Source organism: Penicillium waksmanii (genome assembly GCF_028829765.1).
Source record: "Penicillium waksmanii strain IBT 27052 chromosome Unknown utg000008l:1.0-5622682.0:1.0-5626561.0, whole genome shotgun sequence".
NCBI classification, from domain to species: Eukaryota; Fungi; Ascomycota; class Eurotiomycetes; order Eurotiales; family Aspergillaceae; genus Penicillium; species Penicillium waksmanii.
The window spans coordinates 3,270,179-3,286,087 of NW_026643254.1; the positions used below are offsets into that span (position 1 = coordinate 3,270,179).

Consider the following 15,909-nt stretch of genomic DNA (forward strand, 5'->3'; position numbering starts at 1 on the left):
TGGGCTTGTATGACTGTGACCAGTGTTCTGGATGATCGAAGAAAGAGATCGTCTGCCTCACGCTTTCGCTTTTCGCCAGCTCCACTGCCTTGTGCCCTCCATCTGGGGTTCTGGAAACACCGAAACGAAGACGAGCAAACCCACACCGTGGCGGTGGCTCGGAAAAGTGGAGTGGTGGAAGGACTGACGACGAGTTTCTGCCTCCTCTGCCCCCTCAACCCTCAGCCCTCGTCAAATCACAACGCTCAAAATCCATCCCAGCCGACTTTGGGCCGTATCCAGTCTTCAGCTCAGCGGATGACAATCACGGAATGGTGATTTGCACCCGCCAAGATGACCCAGGGTCACGGCCTTTCGATCGTCTCGCGAGCCCTGTCGTTCTCGTACGCGAGTTTCAAGTTCTTTGAACTGGTGGCGTGACGGATGTCCACCCTACATCCTCTTGAGTCTTTCCTTGTCTTAGTCCCTTTTGCCCGCATCAGCTGTACCAAAGTAGTTCGTGACATGGTACTGGAATTGCCTATCACCGTGAGGCGCGTGCACTCCGCGTCTGCGCGTCGAATCTATTTGATTTCCCAATCGGGACTCGATCCACGGCAATTATCCAGTTGAATGTTCAAGTTGTCGTTGAGGTTCTATGGATGGAGTATACGGAGTAGACTGTTCCCGGAATCAAAGACGTAGTTTCTCCCGTCGACTTTACTGATACCCTCTTTTTTGATTCTTTGATGATCGACAGAGTACACCCGGAAGGATCACAGGTGCAACAATGCCCCCCAATCACCCGCCTCGAGGACGGAGTAATGTACGAACCAGGAGGCAAATGTCAAAAGGACGGTTTCGCAGGGCGCTTCATTCACAGCGCCAGCGCAGGCCGGAGGTTGCATGACAAACCAACGAATCAGAGACGTCCGCGTCCGTGTTGTAGGGAGGCTTGACCTGAACTATCAAATTGGTCCGCGCGGAACCTCTCCTGAAATCTTAGCCCGGGGCTACTCCGTTATACGGAGTACGGAGTACGGTACGGAGGACTAGGACAAGGCAAAAAAAAGCAAAAAGGCAATATATACGCTACGAAGTATCGTGGAGATGGGCTATCATCCGAGTTTCCGACCAGACACCGAGTGGCCGGGAAGGATCAAAGCAAAAAGGAAAAAAAATAAAAATTTGGAGCCCCTAGAGCCGGAACTAGGAGGTCGTCTAAGAGGAATGATCATGAATGGCAACGGCGATCAGTTGAAAGACCAGTGTATCCGTACTAGGGTTGACGCAAGAAAGAGTTGAAAAAGACCGCGGTCGGAAACCGAGGGCCAAAGGGCGCCAAAGGGCCCCAGATGAATCAAACAAGACGAGTCAATGACAAGAAAACGGGCCAATCAGCCGATGGCACCGGGGGTACACGATTAGTCACCTGTAGGGTAACGGTGTCATGATGGCATTTGACGGTCACCAAGGCTGGAGAGAAGTCTCGGTGTGGAGGGCAAAGACTAGAGGAGAGAACCAACCATGGGCGTGCAATCCGGTGCACACGGACGGCAACCAGTCATGGCGCGCTTCTCACGGGACTCTCAGCCACCGAAGGCGGGTGGCTCGGATTGTTACGAGCAGTGAGACGAGTGGGGGTCCTCTCATCCTGGAATTCCGCTAAAGGGAGAGGGGGGGAGGGAGGAGCTGGACAGGATCCGGGCCAGTCAATGGATTGGATTAGGGCCGGGGGGTGGTCCACGGGGCCGGTTGCACCTAGTGTTCAAGTTGATTGAACGAATATGCTAGCCGCCCTTCCAGTGTCCAGCAGGTTGGCTGCTCAGCAGGCCTTACATGCCTCTTACGCCGATCAGCGAGACCGAGACTCCCGATGCTCATCCCTGCCGCCCAACCCTTCATTATTACCGTCACGCTAGGTATGGGCGCCCCTAGAGTGATCATCTCTTTCCTGTCTCTCTCACCTCTGTCGGTCCGAGGCAACGATGGAGCACGGAGGATGGAGTACGAGTACAGAGGTATGGAGTACATTATAGGAACTGGGTTTAGAGGCTGACCCGTTCTTGGTCACTTTTGGGGGATCTCTTTTTGTCTAGAATATAGAACATCGTAGTAGTACTATGTACTACTTGTAACTATACTCCGTATAGTACATAGTATCAGCCACTAGCAATCCTGCCTATTTACAGCAACTTGCACCACCCTACCTATATGTATACACTACTAGTAATAGTTATACTGTACACCTTAGTCCAATGTACATGTACTCCGTTCTCTGAATACTCTGGAACCATCTTTGAGACCTCTCGGACAGTAGCTCTGTTCATTCCATCGATCAGCCACCGGATGACCCCCCCTTTAACCCTTCCCTGTGCAGGGACGGAGGCGTACATGCTTGCGCACCCACGCAGACACGCCAGTTACGGAGTACTTGCCTCTCAAATGGTGTATTGTGAGTTGTGTATTATTGATACACCCACGGTCATTTGGTAATTTTTCCCTCGCGCAGGCATTGGACCGACGGTTGCAACCACGCTAAAACCCGCCTTATTATTGGATCTGATATGGGTCCTGGAACCCCAGTAAGGTCTTGGGTCTGTCCCCCGATGGTTCTGACCCTGTTCTCAATTTTTCCTCATTTTTCCAATTTCCCGTTTCGGATTTATTTTTCTTTTTACTTTTCTCTTTTTTTTCTTTTTTTTCTGGCTCCAACACTGACCACTGACCACTGACCAGTAACCACCCAATTTTCGCCCGTTTCTTTCTCTGTCTCCCTGTCTCCCTAGACTCCCCCTTCCACTCACACTACGCCATTCAGAGTATCCCTCCGCCCTGCTCCGCCCTAACTGTGTTGCTGCGGCCGGGACCAGTGGCCTCCGTAAACATTACTCTGCGACCTACCCTTTTTAGGCCCGCATCCACTTGTGACCCCCCAACCACTTCCCTTCCCTCCTTCTCCCCCGGTGGCTCTGACATCAACCGGTATTTCCATTCCCTTTTCATGTATTAATTTTCGAAATTAAATGGCGTTTTTTTTTCTTGTATTTTTTTCTGCCCCCCCCCCCCCCTCCCAGAGACAATCAATTCTAGATTGACCAAACCGGAACCCAAACGAGTACCCAGAAAGGAGGATCAACCCTCAGGACCTGCGTCCGGGTCAAACTCTGTCCCGAATGGCCGCTCATGCTTTCTCCGGATGGGTCAATCTACCCTGGCTCCTCTCCCTTTAGTGGACTTGAGTAAAAGGATGGAGATGATGCCTTGACTTCATCCTTCATTATTATTATTATTTTTCCCTAAATTTTTTTTTTTCAATTTCGTTTTATTTCCCGCTTAGCCGTGAACGTTTTCTTTTGGAAACCACCCAAACCATACCCCATTTTTATTGGATTTTCCTATTCCGAATTATTACTGGCGGTGCCACTTCTAGATGAGCGGTTCCCTCTAGCCTGGTTTAGTTCGTCTGCCTCTCGATAGGCCTAGCTTAGCCATTTCCATATACATCATTCTTTGCCCCTCTGGGAGTCAAGACCTACTTGTTCCTTTCACTTCGTCTATTTTCAATTTTTCTTTCTCTCTCAGACGAGTGTTCAATTTACATTGTCTTCATATTCACTTGATTTACCGGTGTAGTTGTCGGTTCACAATTGGGCAGGTCCATACTATACAGCGGCAGGTTCACCCGTCAACAACCTCTCAGCCTCAGAAGCAACCCCAAGCCAGCAACCCGCAACCCGCAACCCGCAACCTCCCTTATCACCGGAAAACAACCCTGGGTTTTTATCAAGAAGAGAATGGATCGTTGAATGTCCCTCGCCTTGACTTCACCTTGACATTCACTTCCTCAACTCTACTTACGTCGTTTCCACATGTGTCAACTGGATCTTGAATCTACATTCACTCGGTCCTTATGTCTCTTCCAACGCTGGATTACCGATCGACCTTGATTCCGGGCTCCATTACACCTGCCACTCAGGAAACACACCATCGCAAACCAACTTTCGAGCCCTCTGGACCATACTGGACTGCTCCCTTCCGGGACGGTCTGCCTACTCCCCCAGGCGACATGACCGGCTTGACTTACAATGCCGTTCCACCTTTCAACTATGGATCCAAGGCACACGGGCTAGTGGGACTACCCTCTCACGCCTATGGCAATTCGCGTCCACACTTCGACTCGATCTCGTCTTCGATGATGCCAGCAACGAAGCCACACACCCAGCCCGTACCTGCGAAAGAAGCCCCAGCCCCGGAACCAGTACAGAAGAAATCCTCAGGAACGACTGGTGGCTCACAATTACGGATCCCCTCCTCAATAAATAACACAAAGGGCAGCCTGGCCGAGTTTGCAGCTCAGGTACGAACCACCTACTCTCAGCGTGAAGTCACTCGCATTAAGATGCCAACTAACACCTAATTATTTTAGATGACCTGCCTCTTCTGGTTCGAGAAGACATCCAAACTCCAATCCATTGAAGATCGACGCAATCCAGCACCTTCACTTGTCCCCGAGGCGATCCCCACGGTCGGTTTTCAGAAATGGGTATCTACGATTTTGTCGACCACACAAGTCAGCCAGAACGTCATTTTGCTTGCTCTTCTTTTCGTCTATCGTCTGAAGAAGTTTAATGCGAGTGTAAAGGGCAAGAAAGGCAGTGAATTTCGACTGATGACGGTCGCTCTGATGCTGGGCAATAAATGTAAGTGATGGCTTATCGGTTTCACCGCTCGGTGATTCTGCTCTGTGATTAGTGGAACGTGTGCTGACTCATACCAGTTCTGGACGATAATACCTACACCAATAAGACGTGGGCCGAGGTCTCGGGCATCGCAGTGCAGGAGATCCACATCATGGAAGTCGAGTTCCTCAGCAACATCCGTTACGACCTCTTCTCTTCCGAGGCCGAATGGGCCCGATGGCACAACAAGCTCGGTCTTTTCGGTGACTTCTTCAACAAAGCTTCCCTGCTGCCCCTCGAGAACGATGTCCCTGTGCTGCAGCTCTCGCCGCCGCGTCTGCAGCCCCAGTCGCCCGCTTCCAAGCTACCTTCGCCCCAATCCGATGTGCTTCGACCACACTCGCAGCCCAATTGGTTTCCTTCAGGTTCCGGACTTCCCTATCCTACGCCTTCGTATCTCGGGGATACGCCCCAGAGCAGCTCTCGCAAGCGGAGCCGGGATGAAGACACCGAGCTGCACCCAACCAAACGCATTGCTCGAACGACGGCCCTTCCTACTCCTGCCTTGACTGTTCCCACCTCCATGGCTGGGATTCCCACTCTGCCGCCAATGACCCCTACTTCCGCTCCCATTGCCCATACTCAAATGCCTGGTCCTGTTTCACGACTCCCACCTCCTAACCTACCACCTTCTTCCAACCCAATGGTGCAAACTCTTTCTTCTTCCGCCATGTCTCAACTTCCCGCTCTGGTTCCTCCCGTCTACAATCGTTCTCAGACGTGGGCCCAGCAAATTCCATCTACCCACCTCTCCGCAGTACCATCTGGAGTGTACAACGCCCCATCGCTCCCCGATATTGGCCGCCACCACCAGGTCCCCTACGGTGTGTCATCTGGCACTGTCTCCCCAGCTGTTTCTGCCTACTCCGTCCACACCCCTCAAACGCATCTCTCTCCATCTTTCTTCCTCGCCAACCGTAACTCTCCTTATCGCCCTGTTCGCTCCGTCAACACCTTGTTGATCCCACCTCCCACCTCTTCTCTTCAGCCACAGCGCAGTGTCCCGTTTGATCACATGCACTACCAACCCCTGGGGAAGACATCGGCCGATCGCAAGACGGGCTTATTGCCCTATATACAGCCTGATGCATGGAACCACGGATCCTTTCAACCCTACTTCCCTTCCTCGCAGCCTTTCGCAGGCTAAATTGCTCACATGTTATCTTCACGACCTCATCGCGCTACGACCAATATTCACGAAACTCCTTCCCATTCGCTGTACATCCGTTTTTCTTATTACTCCTTTGTTTCTGCTCCATCATGTACAGAATATGGTCTTAGCATCTTGTCCGGCGTTTCACCATACTAGAAGGGATATTCTCAGCTTCCTTGCACTATTAGTGACCAGGAAAGCGTCCACGGCGTTAATTGTTTCACTTGCAGTGGTCTTTTCTTTATTTGTTGCCATGGGCGACTGTTGTTATCTCGGCAGATCACATTGCATACGCATCCAAGGCGTTTATTTTAGCAGACAGCATTAGTCTCGCAAGGATGACCAAAAAATTAGAAATTTACTTATCTAAATCTTCATTCTTGATATGAATATATAAATCCACTCAGCAAATAATAATTATCAAAATCAAGATGCGATGAAATAAGCAGAATGCTACTTTCATAGGTTGGCCCTAGTCGAAATTTGGCCGTGTACTTCCCACCCGGCCCGACCTTTTTCCGACCGCTCGAGATCTTTGATGTGAGCCGCGCACCCCATTGAACAACCTTCCCAGCACATCGACATCATGACACCTCGACTGATGGGGCTGCCTCTGCAGCTTCAGCAATTTATTGCAAAGCCAATTGCTCAGTCTTCACCGCTGGCCTTCCTTGCGCCTCAGTTCCAATCTCGCAGCGCTCACATCCTCTCCTCCATCTCCGACAATCCCTCAGCATACAACAAACGCATCCGACGAGGCCGTGGTCCTGCCTCCGGCAAGGGTAAAACCTCTGGTCGTGGTCACAAGGGTCAGGGTCAGCACGGAAAGGTCCCCGCAGGCTTCAATGGTGGTCAGACGAAGGATATTATCGTTCACGGCGAACGCGGAGGCACCACCGAGTATGTTTTTTTCACCAACCATCATTTCCACTCCTCTTGCGCTCTCAATCACATGGACATATTCGACCATTTCAGCCAACGCAAATCAAATCAAATCGAGTTTCCTCTCTAACACCGCAATAGGCTTCACACCGAATACGCCCCTGTGAATCTCGCACGCATACAAGAATGGATTGACCAAGGCCGCATCGACCCAGCGCGCCCAATTACAATCCGCGAACTGACACACTCGCGCTGCATCCACCAATCGAAAGACGGCGTCAAGATCCTCGGCGGCAGCGACTCTGCCCTGAAACAACCAATCCACCTCGTCGTTTCGCGCGCCTCAGCATCCGCCATCTCCGCCATCGAGGCCGCCGGCGGCTCCGTTGCAACTCGCTTTTACACCCGCCAGGCCATCCGACACATTCTCCGCATGGAGTCGCACACTTTTATCTCTATGGCCTGGTCCGCTGAGAGCGGGTCTAAGGATCTGCTCAAGGCTGAGAAGGCGCCTGAGGATCTGTCCGAGTCGAATATCATGAAGGCTCTCGGTCTCCGCTACCGTCTGCCCGATCCTACCCGCCGTCGCGATGTCGAGTACTACCGTGATCCTGCCCACCGTGGCTACCTGAGTCACTTGCTGAAGCCCATGGAGGGTCCTTCGTTGTTCTTCCGCTCGCCTGAGGAGCGTAAGTCGACTGCTGGTGTCAAGAAGGAGAAGGTTCTGCCCGAGAACAGACTCTGGTAGATGGTGTTACTGGGTGGAGACTGTTGATGTGGACATCTTTTCCTTTGTGCTCTACTTCGAGCAGCGTACATGTATAAATAGCCAGGCTTTGGATTTGTTCTTGTCATACAAAATCATTTATTTTCTAGTTTTCTGGCACCATCTGTAATCAGCTCACGCGACTGGAGGGACAGTCTTATCGCATTGAAATATGGCAACTTTGACTAGAACTCTCGCATTGTGAGACCCTTCACTATACTAGAGATGAAAAGGATTGGCATACTATCGGTCCACCGTCCTAGAGTGCCTGTAGTGGCATACTACCTGCCCTACAGAAACTAGTGATAAACCAGCATCAACAAAAAGCCTCGATCGGTCCACGGGTGGTCAGTTTTTTCTGTAGGACACGATGAGCCCAGGCCTTTATTGACTGTCACGGCTCTCGACTGCGCAACCATGCCAGTACAATCCCTATCTGGTGTCAGAGAAAGCGCACCGTCTATAACATCATGTTCATATATACGAAATCCCCAATACCAGTGACGTATAGGCTGGTTGGTCAACCTTCCATGCGTAGGATGTGTCATCTTGAGATCCCAAATCCTCGAGGGAAGGCCTGGTAGCATCCTTCTCGCGTTCAACCCTCAAGATTTAGGGTGTAACGCCATCTGACTATGTCAGTAAGGTGGCCTGGCATTGCTAAATTCAAAAAGGAAAACAAGTCGTGCTCAGTTTTCTCTCGAGGATCAAACAACAGAGGGAACATACAACAACTAGGGAAGCAATGTTTATAGTAGTAACTACGTCTTGTGCAATGGTAGGAAAACATACCCGCGAGGGAAACAATTTTGGCCAGAGATAGCATCTTGCAGTTCGACGAATATCACGGAAATTGTGTTTATCTATAAAACGGAAAGTTCACCTGATTTGTTGTCCTTTGCATTCGTAACTTGGTCGAAAACAGTCCAACAACCCGGCTGGTGGTGTGTATTCAAGCATATACTATTGTACTATTGTGGTAGTACTAGTTGTGGAATTCAAAATAGTTTCCCAACTACTATAGTGAAACCTTCCAAGGCCGGGAATACTAGTACCCATTCTCCCGGTAGGTAGATGCAGAACCTCTATATCTCTGAAATGGAAGACATTGAATGGACTTTCGAGATACTATCTCCCGGGTACTGGCCTCGTTGATGTTTTAAGATCGATATCAAAAGAGCTAAAGCCAGCTCTCCTAGTTAGTAACAAGTTTCAAATTGAAGGTGTCTAAATGCTAGAAGGAAAGATCACGTCTTCTTACTTCGTAGATATCCATCTGGTCACTGAATTGAATCAATTAGTCAATTTCAGGGGTTAAATGGGATTGGGTCTGGGTCCTATAACGAGTACCCGCTTTGGCTGGCCGCTTTGACGTGAGAATCTACATCAATCCCGATATTCGTTCTTTATTTTTTATTTATTGGATTTGTTTAATTGTTCAATCGGTGGCTAAAGATGGTGATCGTACTTTAGGCCTAGACTCCATCTAATGAAATAATGGCTTGACGCGGCTGAAGATGGCGTTAGACCGAGTACGGACCAATGTCAAAGCTCCATCGATCGAAACAATGATCATCACAAATAGGGGAATTCTTTGCCGTGCTTTAAAAATATCCACACGAGTGTCTATGGCAAAAAAAGAAAAAAGAAAATAGAGCTCGCGTTGCCAATGTCAATGCCAGTCGCCAAGGGCAAGACCACGCGAAAGGTCTTTAGTTCGGCCTGGAGTTGCCATCTAGGACAGCTAAGGACACAAGCATCAGCTCGGTGAACTGTTCTAGAAACTGTCTCAGGGCCGTCCCATCCGCATGGCAGGCCAATGGCGAATCTTCCCGCGGTCAATCTACGTCATATCATTAGAGTGACACACTGGGGGCTTAACGAGTCCCTCGATTCCGAGTCATTTGACTGAGCGCCGACTCCTGCCGAAAATGGCTCGGGTAGGGGATGGACTATAGGAGGTACGGGGTGTGAGATTGGGGCGGAATGGGGTGGACCAGTGAGACTTTCCCCAGATTCCCCATGAATAGGGCTAGGTTTGTAAAGTATGCGAGCTCGACGATATTTCCCGGGGCCGCATGGCGGGTGATCTCGGACGGATGGGGGGAAGAGGAATGGGGGGATGGGAGAAATAGGGGAGAAATAGGGCTTGAGAGAGGGTCGAATGGAGAGACATTCACGTGGAAGTGATTTGGACATTTTTCAAACAAAACTAAGTCCAGTACATTGCAAAATAGTTATGACCATACACTGGCATAAAATGGGGAAAAGGGTCAGCTCTCCTCAGCGGTTAATTTCTCCTCACCGGGATTGAGATTGTGTAGGAGCTCCCCTCACGTCTCCAATTTTCCTTTTTTTTTTTTTGCCCTATCCAGCTATTTGATTGCCCTTTTTGCCGCAGAAGAAAAAATAAAATAAAAATAAAACTGGGTCCCGAAATGCCAGTTCGGAGCTAGTTCGGAGCTGGGCTATCCGATTGTATCAAATGACTCCTCGACTCGAGCCCCCATTTTTACATAGGTAGCATACACTAGATCATGGAATAGCAATAAGAGATATCGGACTCACGGAAGACAATTGAACGGAATTACAATTCGTATTACGCTAATTAGTAGACTGTAGCGGTAGCGGAGCCAGGGTGAGAGAGCTCCGCTGGGTCCCAGAGGTACTTGCTGGGCCATAAAAAAATAGGCGGCAAAGTAAGTACCCTTTGGACCCAGTACAAATGGACAAAGACCCGCTGGAAACACACCGATTACACCGATTCGCCCGAAACAGCAACGCAATCGCCTTATCAAAGATTTTTGGATCTGGATTTTCCCTTGCACTACTCGTACTTCTCCCGGGACTTGGTCTCGCTGACTCTTTTGACTTCCCCTACTCCTTGTCCATCTCCAATTCTCTCCCACCCCCCAGTTTTACCTGGGACTTCCACCATCATGGCTGGCACTTCGCTAGCGATGCGCTCAATGGCCTCCCGGTCTACCATGCAGCTGTCCTCGCTGTCGCGCCGCTCCATCGTGACTTCGCAGGTCCTCCGCGCAGAGCCGCTCCGCCCAAACATCCAGTCCATCTCGCGTATTGCTCGCCGCGGTTACGCTGATGCCGCCCCTTCGCCTTCGCCTTTGCCTTCGCCTGCTGCTCCCTCCCCCTCCCCTGCTCCCAAGCCCAAGAAGCGCTTCCGTTTCCTGCGCTGGGCATGGCGTCTGACCTGGCTGTCCGGCCTCGGTATCACCGGTGCCATGGTCTACAGCATCTACTCCCTGCGTCACCCCGAGGAGCAGTTCGAGCCCTCTCCCGACAAGAAGACCCTCGTCATTCTCGGTATGATATTGTCGCGCCCGATTGCTAGTTTATTGGTCCCAACTGGAGCTTTGCTAATACCCTCGCCCCTGTAGGAACCGGTTGGGGTGCCGTCTCCCTGCTGAAGAAACTCGATACCGAGAACTACAACGTCGTCGTCGTCTCTCCCCGTAACTACTTCCTGTTCACTCCCCTGCTGCCCTCATGTACCACCGGTTTGATCGAGCACCGCTCGATCATGGAGCCCATCCGCAATATTCTCCGTCAGAAGAAGGCCACCGTCAAGTTCTTCGAAGCCGAAGCTACCAAGATCGACTACGAGAAGCGTGTTGTTCATATCAGCGATGACTCTGAAATCAAGGGTGACATCTCTCACACTGAGGTTCCCTTCGACATGCTGGTCATCGGTGTTGGTGCCGAGAATGCTACTTTTGGTAAGACACCGCCCTTCATGTGAACCTTTAACCCCGATGGACACAGAACTGACAAAAGCTTTCTAGGTATCCCTGGTGTTCGCGAGAACTCGTGCTTCCTGAAGGAGGTCAACGATGCTCAGAACATCCGTAAGCGCGTCATGGATTGTGTCGAAACTGCTATGTTCAAGGATCAAACCGAAGATGAGGTCAAGCGTCTGCTGCACATGGTCGTCGTCGGTGGTGGCCCCACTGGTGTCGAGTTCGCCGGTGAGCTCCAGGACTTCTTCAACGATGATCTGAAGAAGTGGATTCCCGAGATTCAAGACAACTTCCACGTTACCCTGGTCGAGGCCCTGCCCAACGTTCTGCCCATGTTCTCCAAGCAACTGATTGACTACACCGAATCGACCTTCAAGGAGGAAGAGATTACCATCCGCACCAAGACCATGGTTAAGAATGTCACCGACAAGTACATCGAGGCCCAGATTACCAACCCCGACGGATCCAAGTCTATCGAGAAAATTCCCTACGGTCTCCTGGTTTGGGCTACTGGTAACGCTGTTCGCCCTGTCATCCGCGATTTGATGGGCCAGATCCCCGCCCAGAAGGATTCCCGCCGCGGTCTTGCTGTCAACGAGTACCTTGTCGTGAACGGTGCCGAGAACATCTGGGCCGTGGGTGACTGTGCCATTACCAACTATGCTCCCACCGCTCAGGTCGCCGGTCAGGAGGGTGCTTTCCTGGCCCGCCTCTTTAACACCATGGCTAAGACCGATACCATTGAGAAGGAGCTCCAACACCTGTCCGACACCCAGTCCCAGGCTAAGTCCAACGATGAGCGCAACCAGATTCTTGATGAGATCCGCGAGCGCCAGAAGCAGCTGCGCCGCACCAAGCAGATCGGTCCCTTCCAGTACTCCCACCAGGGTAGCTTGGCCTACATTGGCAAGGAGCGTGCCGTTGCCGACATCTCCTGGCTCTCCGGAAACATTGCTAGCGGTGGTACCCTGACCTACCTCTTCTGGCGCAGTGCCTACCTGAGCATGTGCTTCAGCTGTAAGTTTCATCTTATTCAACCCCGCCTTTCGTTACTTTTGACATGACTTTCTAACTGTGTACAATAGCCCGCAACCGTGTTCTGGTCGCCGTTGACTGGATCAAGGCCCGCCTGTTCGGCCGTGACGTCTCCCGCGAGTAAACATATTACATGCAAGCCATGTCAAAAGCCGTCTGTAACACTTCCTTTACACGGCCATCTATTTCCTTTCTGTTAAATCCACGGACAACCCCACCTCCATGTCCATTTACACCCTCTTGAGGGACACGTTTGAAACGCCATACCACCCCCACGCCACCACCTTTATCAACCATTTTGGGTTTCCTTTTCTCTGTTCCGTCTGTTTCTGTGATAGACATATCCATCCACTACCCGTTTCTCAATTTCCGATAACCTGCTCCTGGGGCGCTGTTAGTTTGATTTTCTCGGTCCATCTCCCTCACCCCCTCCCTCCCATGTATACTTTTGTTCCTTCATCGCATTGATGTGGGCCGAGGCTATCTATCCGCTTGACAAGCGCCCTCTATGCTGGGAATCGGAGAGGAAAAGCATTAATCTGCTCTCCTTTTTTCTTTGTTCGTTTCAGCTTCTTTTCTTTTCTCTTTGGGTTGTACGCTATGGGAATTCGATAGACTGGGTCTGGGATCATTGTCTGACCTATATTGAGCCAATGATTTTCTTCCAAACCTTCTTTGATGATGCCTGTAATATTTGGATCGGCAGAAGTGAAATAATTACTTGACTCTTGAGCCGTCGGAGTAGTACTCTTAAGTAACGAACGCATGAGGCTTGCAAAAAATCTGTATACTTGGCAAAGATGTCTATTGGAATATATCAGAAATACAAAAAGACCATTTCCAAGAGCCGCCCGAGTCACCCAAAGTGAACTTTGATATTCTGATTCTCGACTATAGCAGGGTTGAGGCTGCTGCATGATGCTTTTTTGCTTTCTTGGCCAATTTCTCTTTGGCTTTTTTGGTGTCTTCTATGCGCTTTATGTGATTGTTTGAGTACCTATCGAAAATGGAGAAAATCCGGTTTCGCCGCAGCTTTTACCAGTATTAAATGTGCTGCCAGCTATTCCGATCGCGTTGTCAAGCACCGGAGGATCGCAGCTCTTAGAACCCCTTTGATCGTGGACAGAGATTTTGCAAAAACTTTGCTCCTTGGGAAAACGAGCAACTGGCTTGTGTATACGACTACATGATTAAAATTATGACTCGAGGTTTGCATACTCTCAATCCATTCATCTTCTCGCTATTTCTAAACTTAAAAATAAAGTAATTCAAGGACTGTGGGGCCCGCGAAGAGGAAATGATTATTTCAGAGATCCGAAAAAGAGCGGAATATCAAATAAGTTTAGGGTTGGCCCATTTCAAAGAAATGGTAGAAGCACTGGCATCTGAGTCTCGTTTCGAATTCCGAGATGATAAGATTAAATTTCCTGCTATTGTTTCGTCCCACAACGTCAGGTTTGACTCCAATTTTATCACCTTGCATTTCACGAATACAGCTACGATTTATCCAAGCGGGAGCTTATCCGCTTGATCACAGATCTTAAATTAGATGACCAGGCAAGCAAAATTTATCCGCCATTCTATCATGATACAGAGCGTGGACCAGAGGAGATATGGCTATCGATGCGTGACGTAGTAAACGACGGGTACAATAATATTTTACTCGACTTGATATGGCTGAAATCATACATCCTCTGCCTGATGATTTTCCAAATAGCTTTTTGGCGGAATATGATAGTACTACTGAGCTTTCAACTGATGATGAAGACTACCAAAATTTGTGAATTCCGAACCACTGCTAACGGAATGGGATAGGATATTTGAGGAAAGCCATATTTTTAACGCTAGGATTTGCTAAATTAGATCAATCCGTTGCTTCATATTTGACAGAGTGTAATGATCTTTCAGAATTTCGATGCCGAGCACCTGAAATATAATCCCTGGATACCTAGTGATGAGGGAAGCGCTCATTGAAATCACGCGCTGAGGTGTGAGAGTCGATTCAGCTGAGAAAATCACCACACAAATCTCCGAGGCTGTTCAACAAAGGACGATTTCTTTCACAAATAGGCGAACACCATCGTAGCTTAGCTGAAAAGTAAAGGTTAAGAGAGATGCATAAAATACGCCAAAATAGTACTAGCGCGTAGTCAGACCCCATGAACACCGTGTGGACTTGATTATGTAGGCGCCCGCCGTAAGCAGAGAATACGAGGGGCAGAAATGACAACTTCGATGCTCTTACGCGCTACTTTAACGGCTCATCTGCGCACATCTGAAGAAGATCTACATCTAACGATATTGAGAATATCGAGAGAATAGTGCAAAATGCTGCGGAAAAAGGAATCCTATATCAGCATTACTCCCATCCCCTCGTCTGTCCCTCGTCAGCTAGCGCTGGATATATTGCACAGCCACGGTGAAATTATCACACTTAATCCGCTTGTTCTGTCCTATCATCCGATCACAGCGCCCAGAGATGCCACCGCAGATGAATATTATTCTACCTGGTATGAGATTATCGAGCGAGTTCAATATCTTCCAGGCCTGGGGAAGCTGGGAGCCGGCAAGATAAGCTTCAAGGGCTGCTTCCACAATACTCCGTGGGGCCTACAGACTCACACGTTCGTTCCTCTGGGCATCGATATTCGCAGTAAATGGCGCATTGGTGGAAATCAGCCTAATGAGCCACGTCAACCGAAGGAGTTTCTAGTAGACGGCGAGCCGGAAAACGGACTCTATCTACGGGAGGACATCCAAATCGAGTGCAATTTAACGTTAATTTCTTTTGTTAAGAGTCAAATGAAGGCGGCGTCGAAAGTACTGGTGGAAAGACTGATGAAAAAAGCTGAACTTCTCGATGCGGGAGTTTTGGAGGCTTATATGGAAGATGGTAAACTCAAGACCATCAATCCCGCCAATCGTTCAAACCTATTCCAGCCTTCGTCGCCATTGCAGTCTCCACGATTAGAGACAGACGCAATGTCAGAGTCTTCATCGAGCCGATCCGGAGCTCAATCTCTTACTGAACATCCACGATGGGGGTCAACGTCTAGGCGTCGGCGAGAGTCGAGCCAACTATCGTCGCAGTCTGGAAAACAAAAGAAAAACTTTGTGGCGGAGCTGCCAGGGAATTATTACCATCCGCAGTCTCAGGCTGAGTCGGAAAATCAGACGCATTACGAGCTACCAGGTACGAACAGCCACTGCTAGTTATAATCTTAAAACTTGAACTCACATCCAAAATCAGACCAACCAGTCAACCCTGGCCCCCTCTCCCCTAAACCTAAGGAAGGCCGCCATTCTCGTCACTATTCAAGAAATGGAGGCTCAACAGCGAATTACGAGGTCCATAATACAATTCATGAGATGGGTAATAGCTGAAGAGCGCTGTCTTACTTCGCCAGTTATGGGATGAGCTGCCAGTGCATGTTACTGCACTTGTCAACTGATCAGGGCTTTTATGTAGTATTTCTGCGTCATTTGATTTCTTGTATATCAACCTAGGGACAAGAGGATACGGTGCTTCTTTTTTATGTTGGGGGTTGTCTCTTGTTATTTTGTCTTCTTGATTACTATCTATTTACTCCTATA

At 49.6% G+C, this 15,909-nt stretch overlaps 4 protein-coding genes across 4 annotated transcripts; all 4 read left to right on the forward strand.

Annotated features, from left to right (window-relative positions):
• Nucleotides 1-3,892: 3,892 nt before the first annotated feature.
• Nucleotides 3,893-5,868, forward strand: N7481_009552 (uncharacterized protein; the record flags this gene model as incomplete). The annotated part of the gene is made up of 3 exons (XM_057268771.1): nucleotides 3,893-4,339; nucleotides 4,409-4,682; nucleotides 4,760-5,868. The coding sequence occupies 3 exons, from the start codon at nucleotides 3,893-3,895 to the stop codon at nucleotides 5,866-5,868; spliced, it is 1,830 nt and encodes a 609-aa protein (XP_057119448.1).
• A 592-nt stretch (nucleotides 5,869-6,460) lies between these two features.
• Nucleotides 6,461-7,504, forward strand: N7481_009553 (mitochondrial 54S ribosomal protein uL15m; the record flags this gene model as incomplete). The annotated part of the gene is made up of 2 exons (XM_057268772.1): nucleotides 6,461-6,774; nucleotides 6,898-7,504. 2 exons carry the CDS (start codon nucleotides 6,461-6,463, stop codon nucleotides 7,502-7,504), a joined length of 921 nt encoding a protein of 306 aa, XP_057119449.1.
• Nucleotides 7,505-10,461: 2,957 nt separating this feature from the next.
• N7481_009554 (uncharacterized protein) lies at nucleotides 10,462-12,439 on the forward strand (the record flags this gene model as incomplete). Its single annotated transcript, XM_057268773.1, has 4 exons — nucleotides 10,462-10,846; nucleotides 10,921-11,259; nucleotides 11,326-12,297; nucleotides 12,366-12,439. The coding sequence occupies 4 exons, from the start codon at nucleotides 10,462-10,464 to the stop codon at nucleotides 12,437-12,439; spliced, it is 1,770 nt and encodes a 589-aa protein (XP_057119450.1).
• Nucleotides 12,440-14,643: 2,204 nt separating this feature from the next.
• On the forward strand, nucleotides 14,644-15,528 carry N7481_009555 (uncharacterized protein; the record flags this gene model as incomplete). Its single annotated transcript, XM_057268774.1, has 1 exon — nucleotides 14,644-15,528. The coding sequence occupies one exon, from the start codon at nucleotides 14,644-14,646 to the stop codon at nucleotides 15,526-15,528; it is 885 nt and encodes a 294-aa protein (XP_057119451.1).
• Nucleotides 15,529-15,909: the final 381 nt, after the last annotated feature.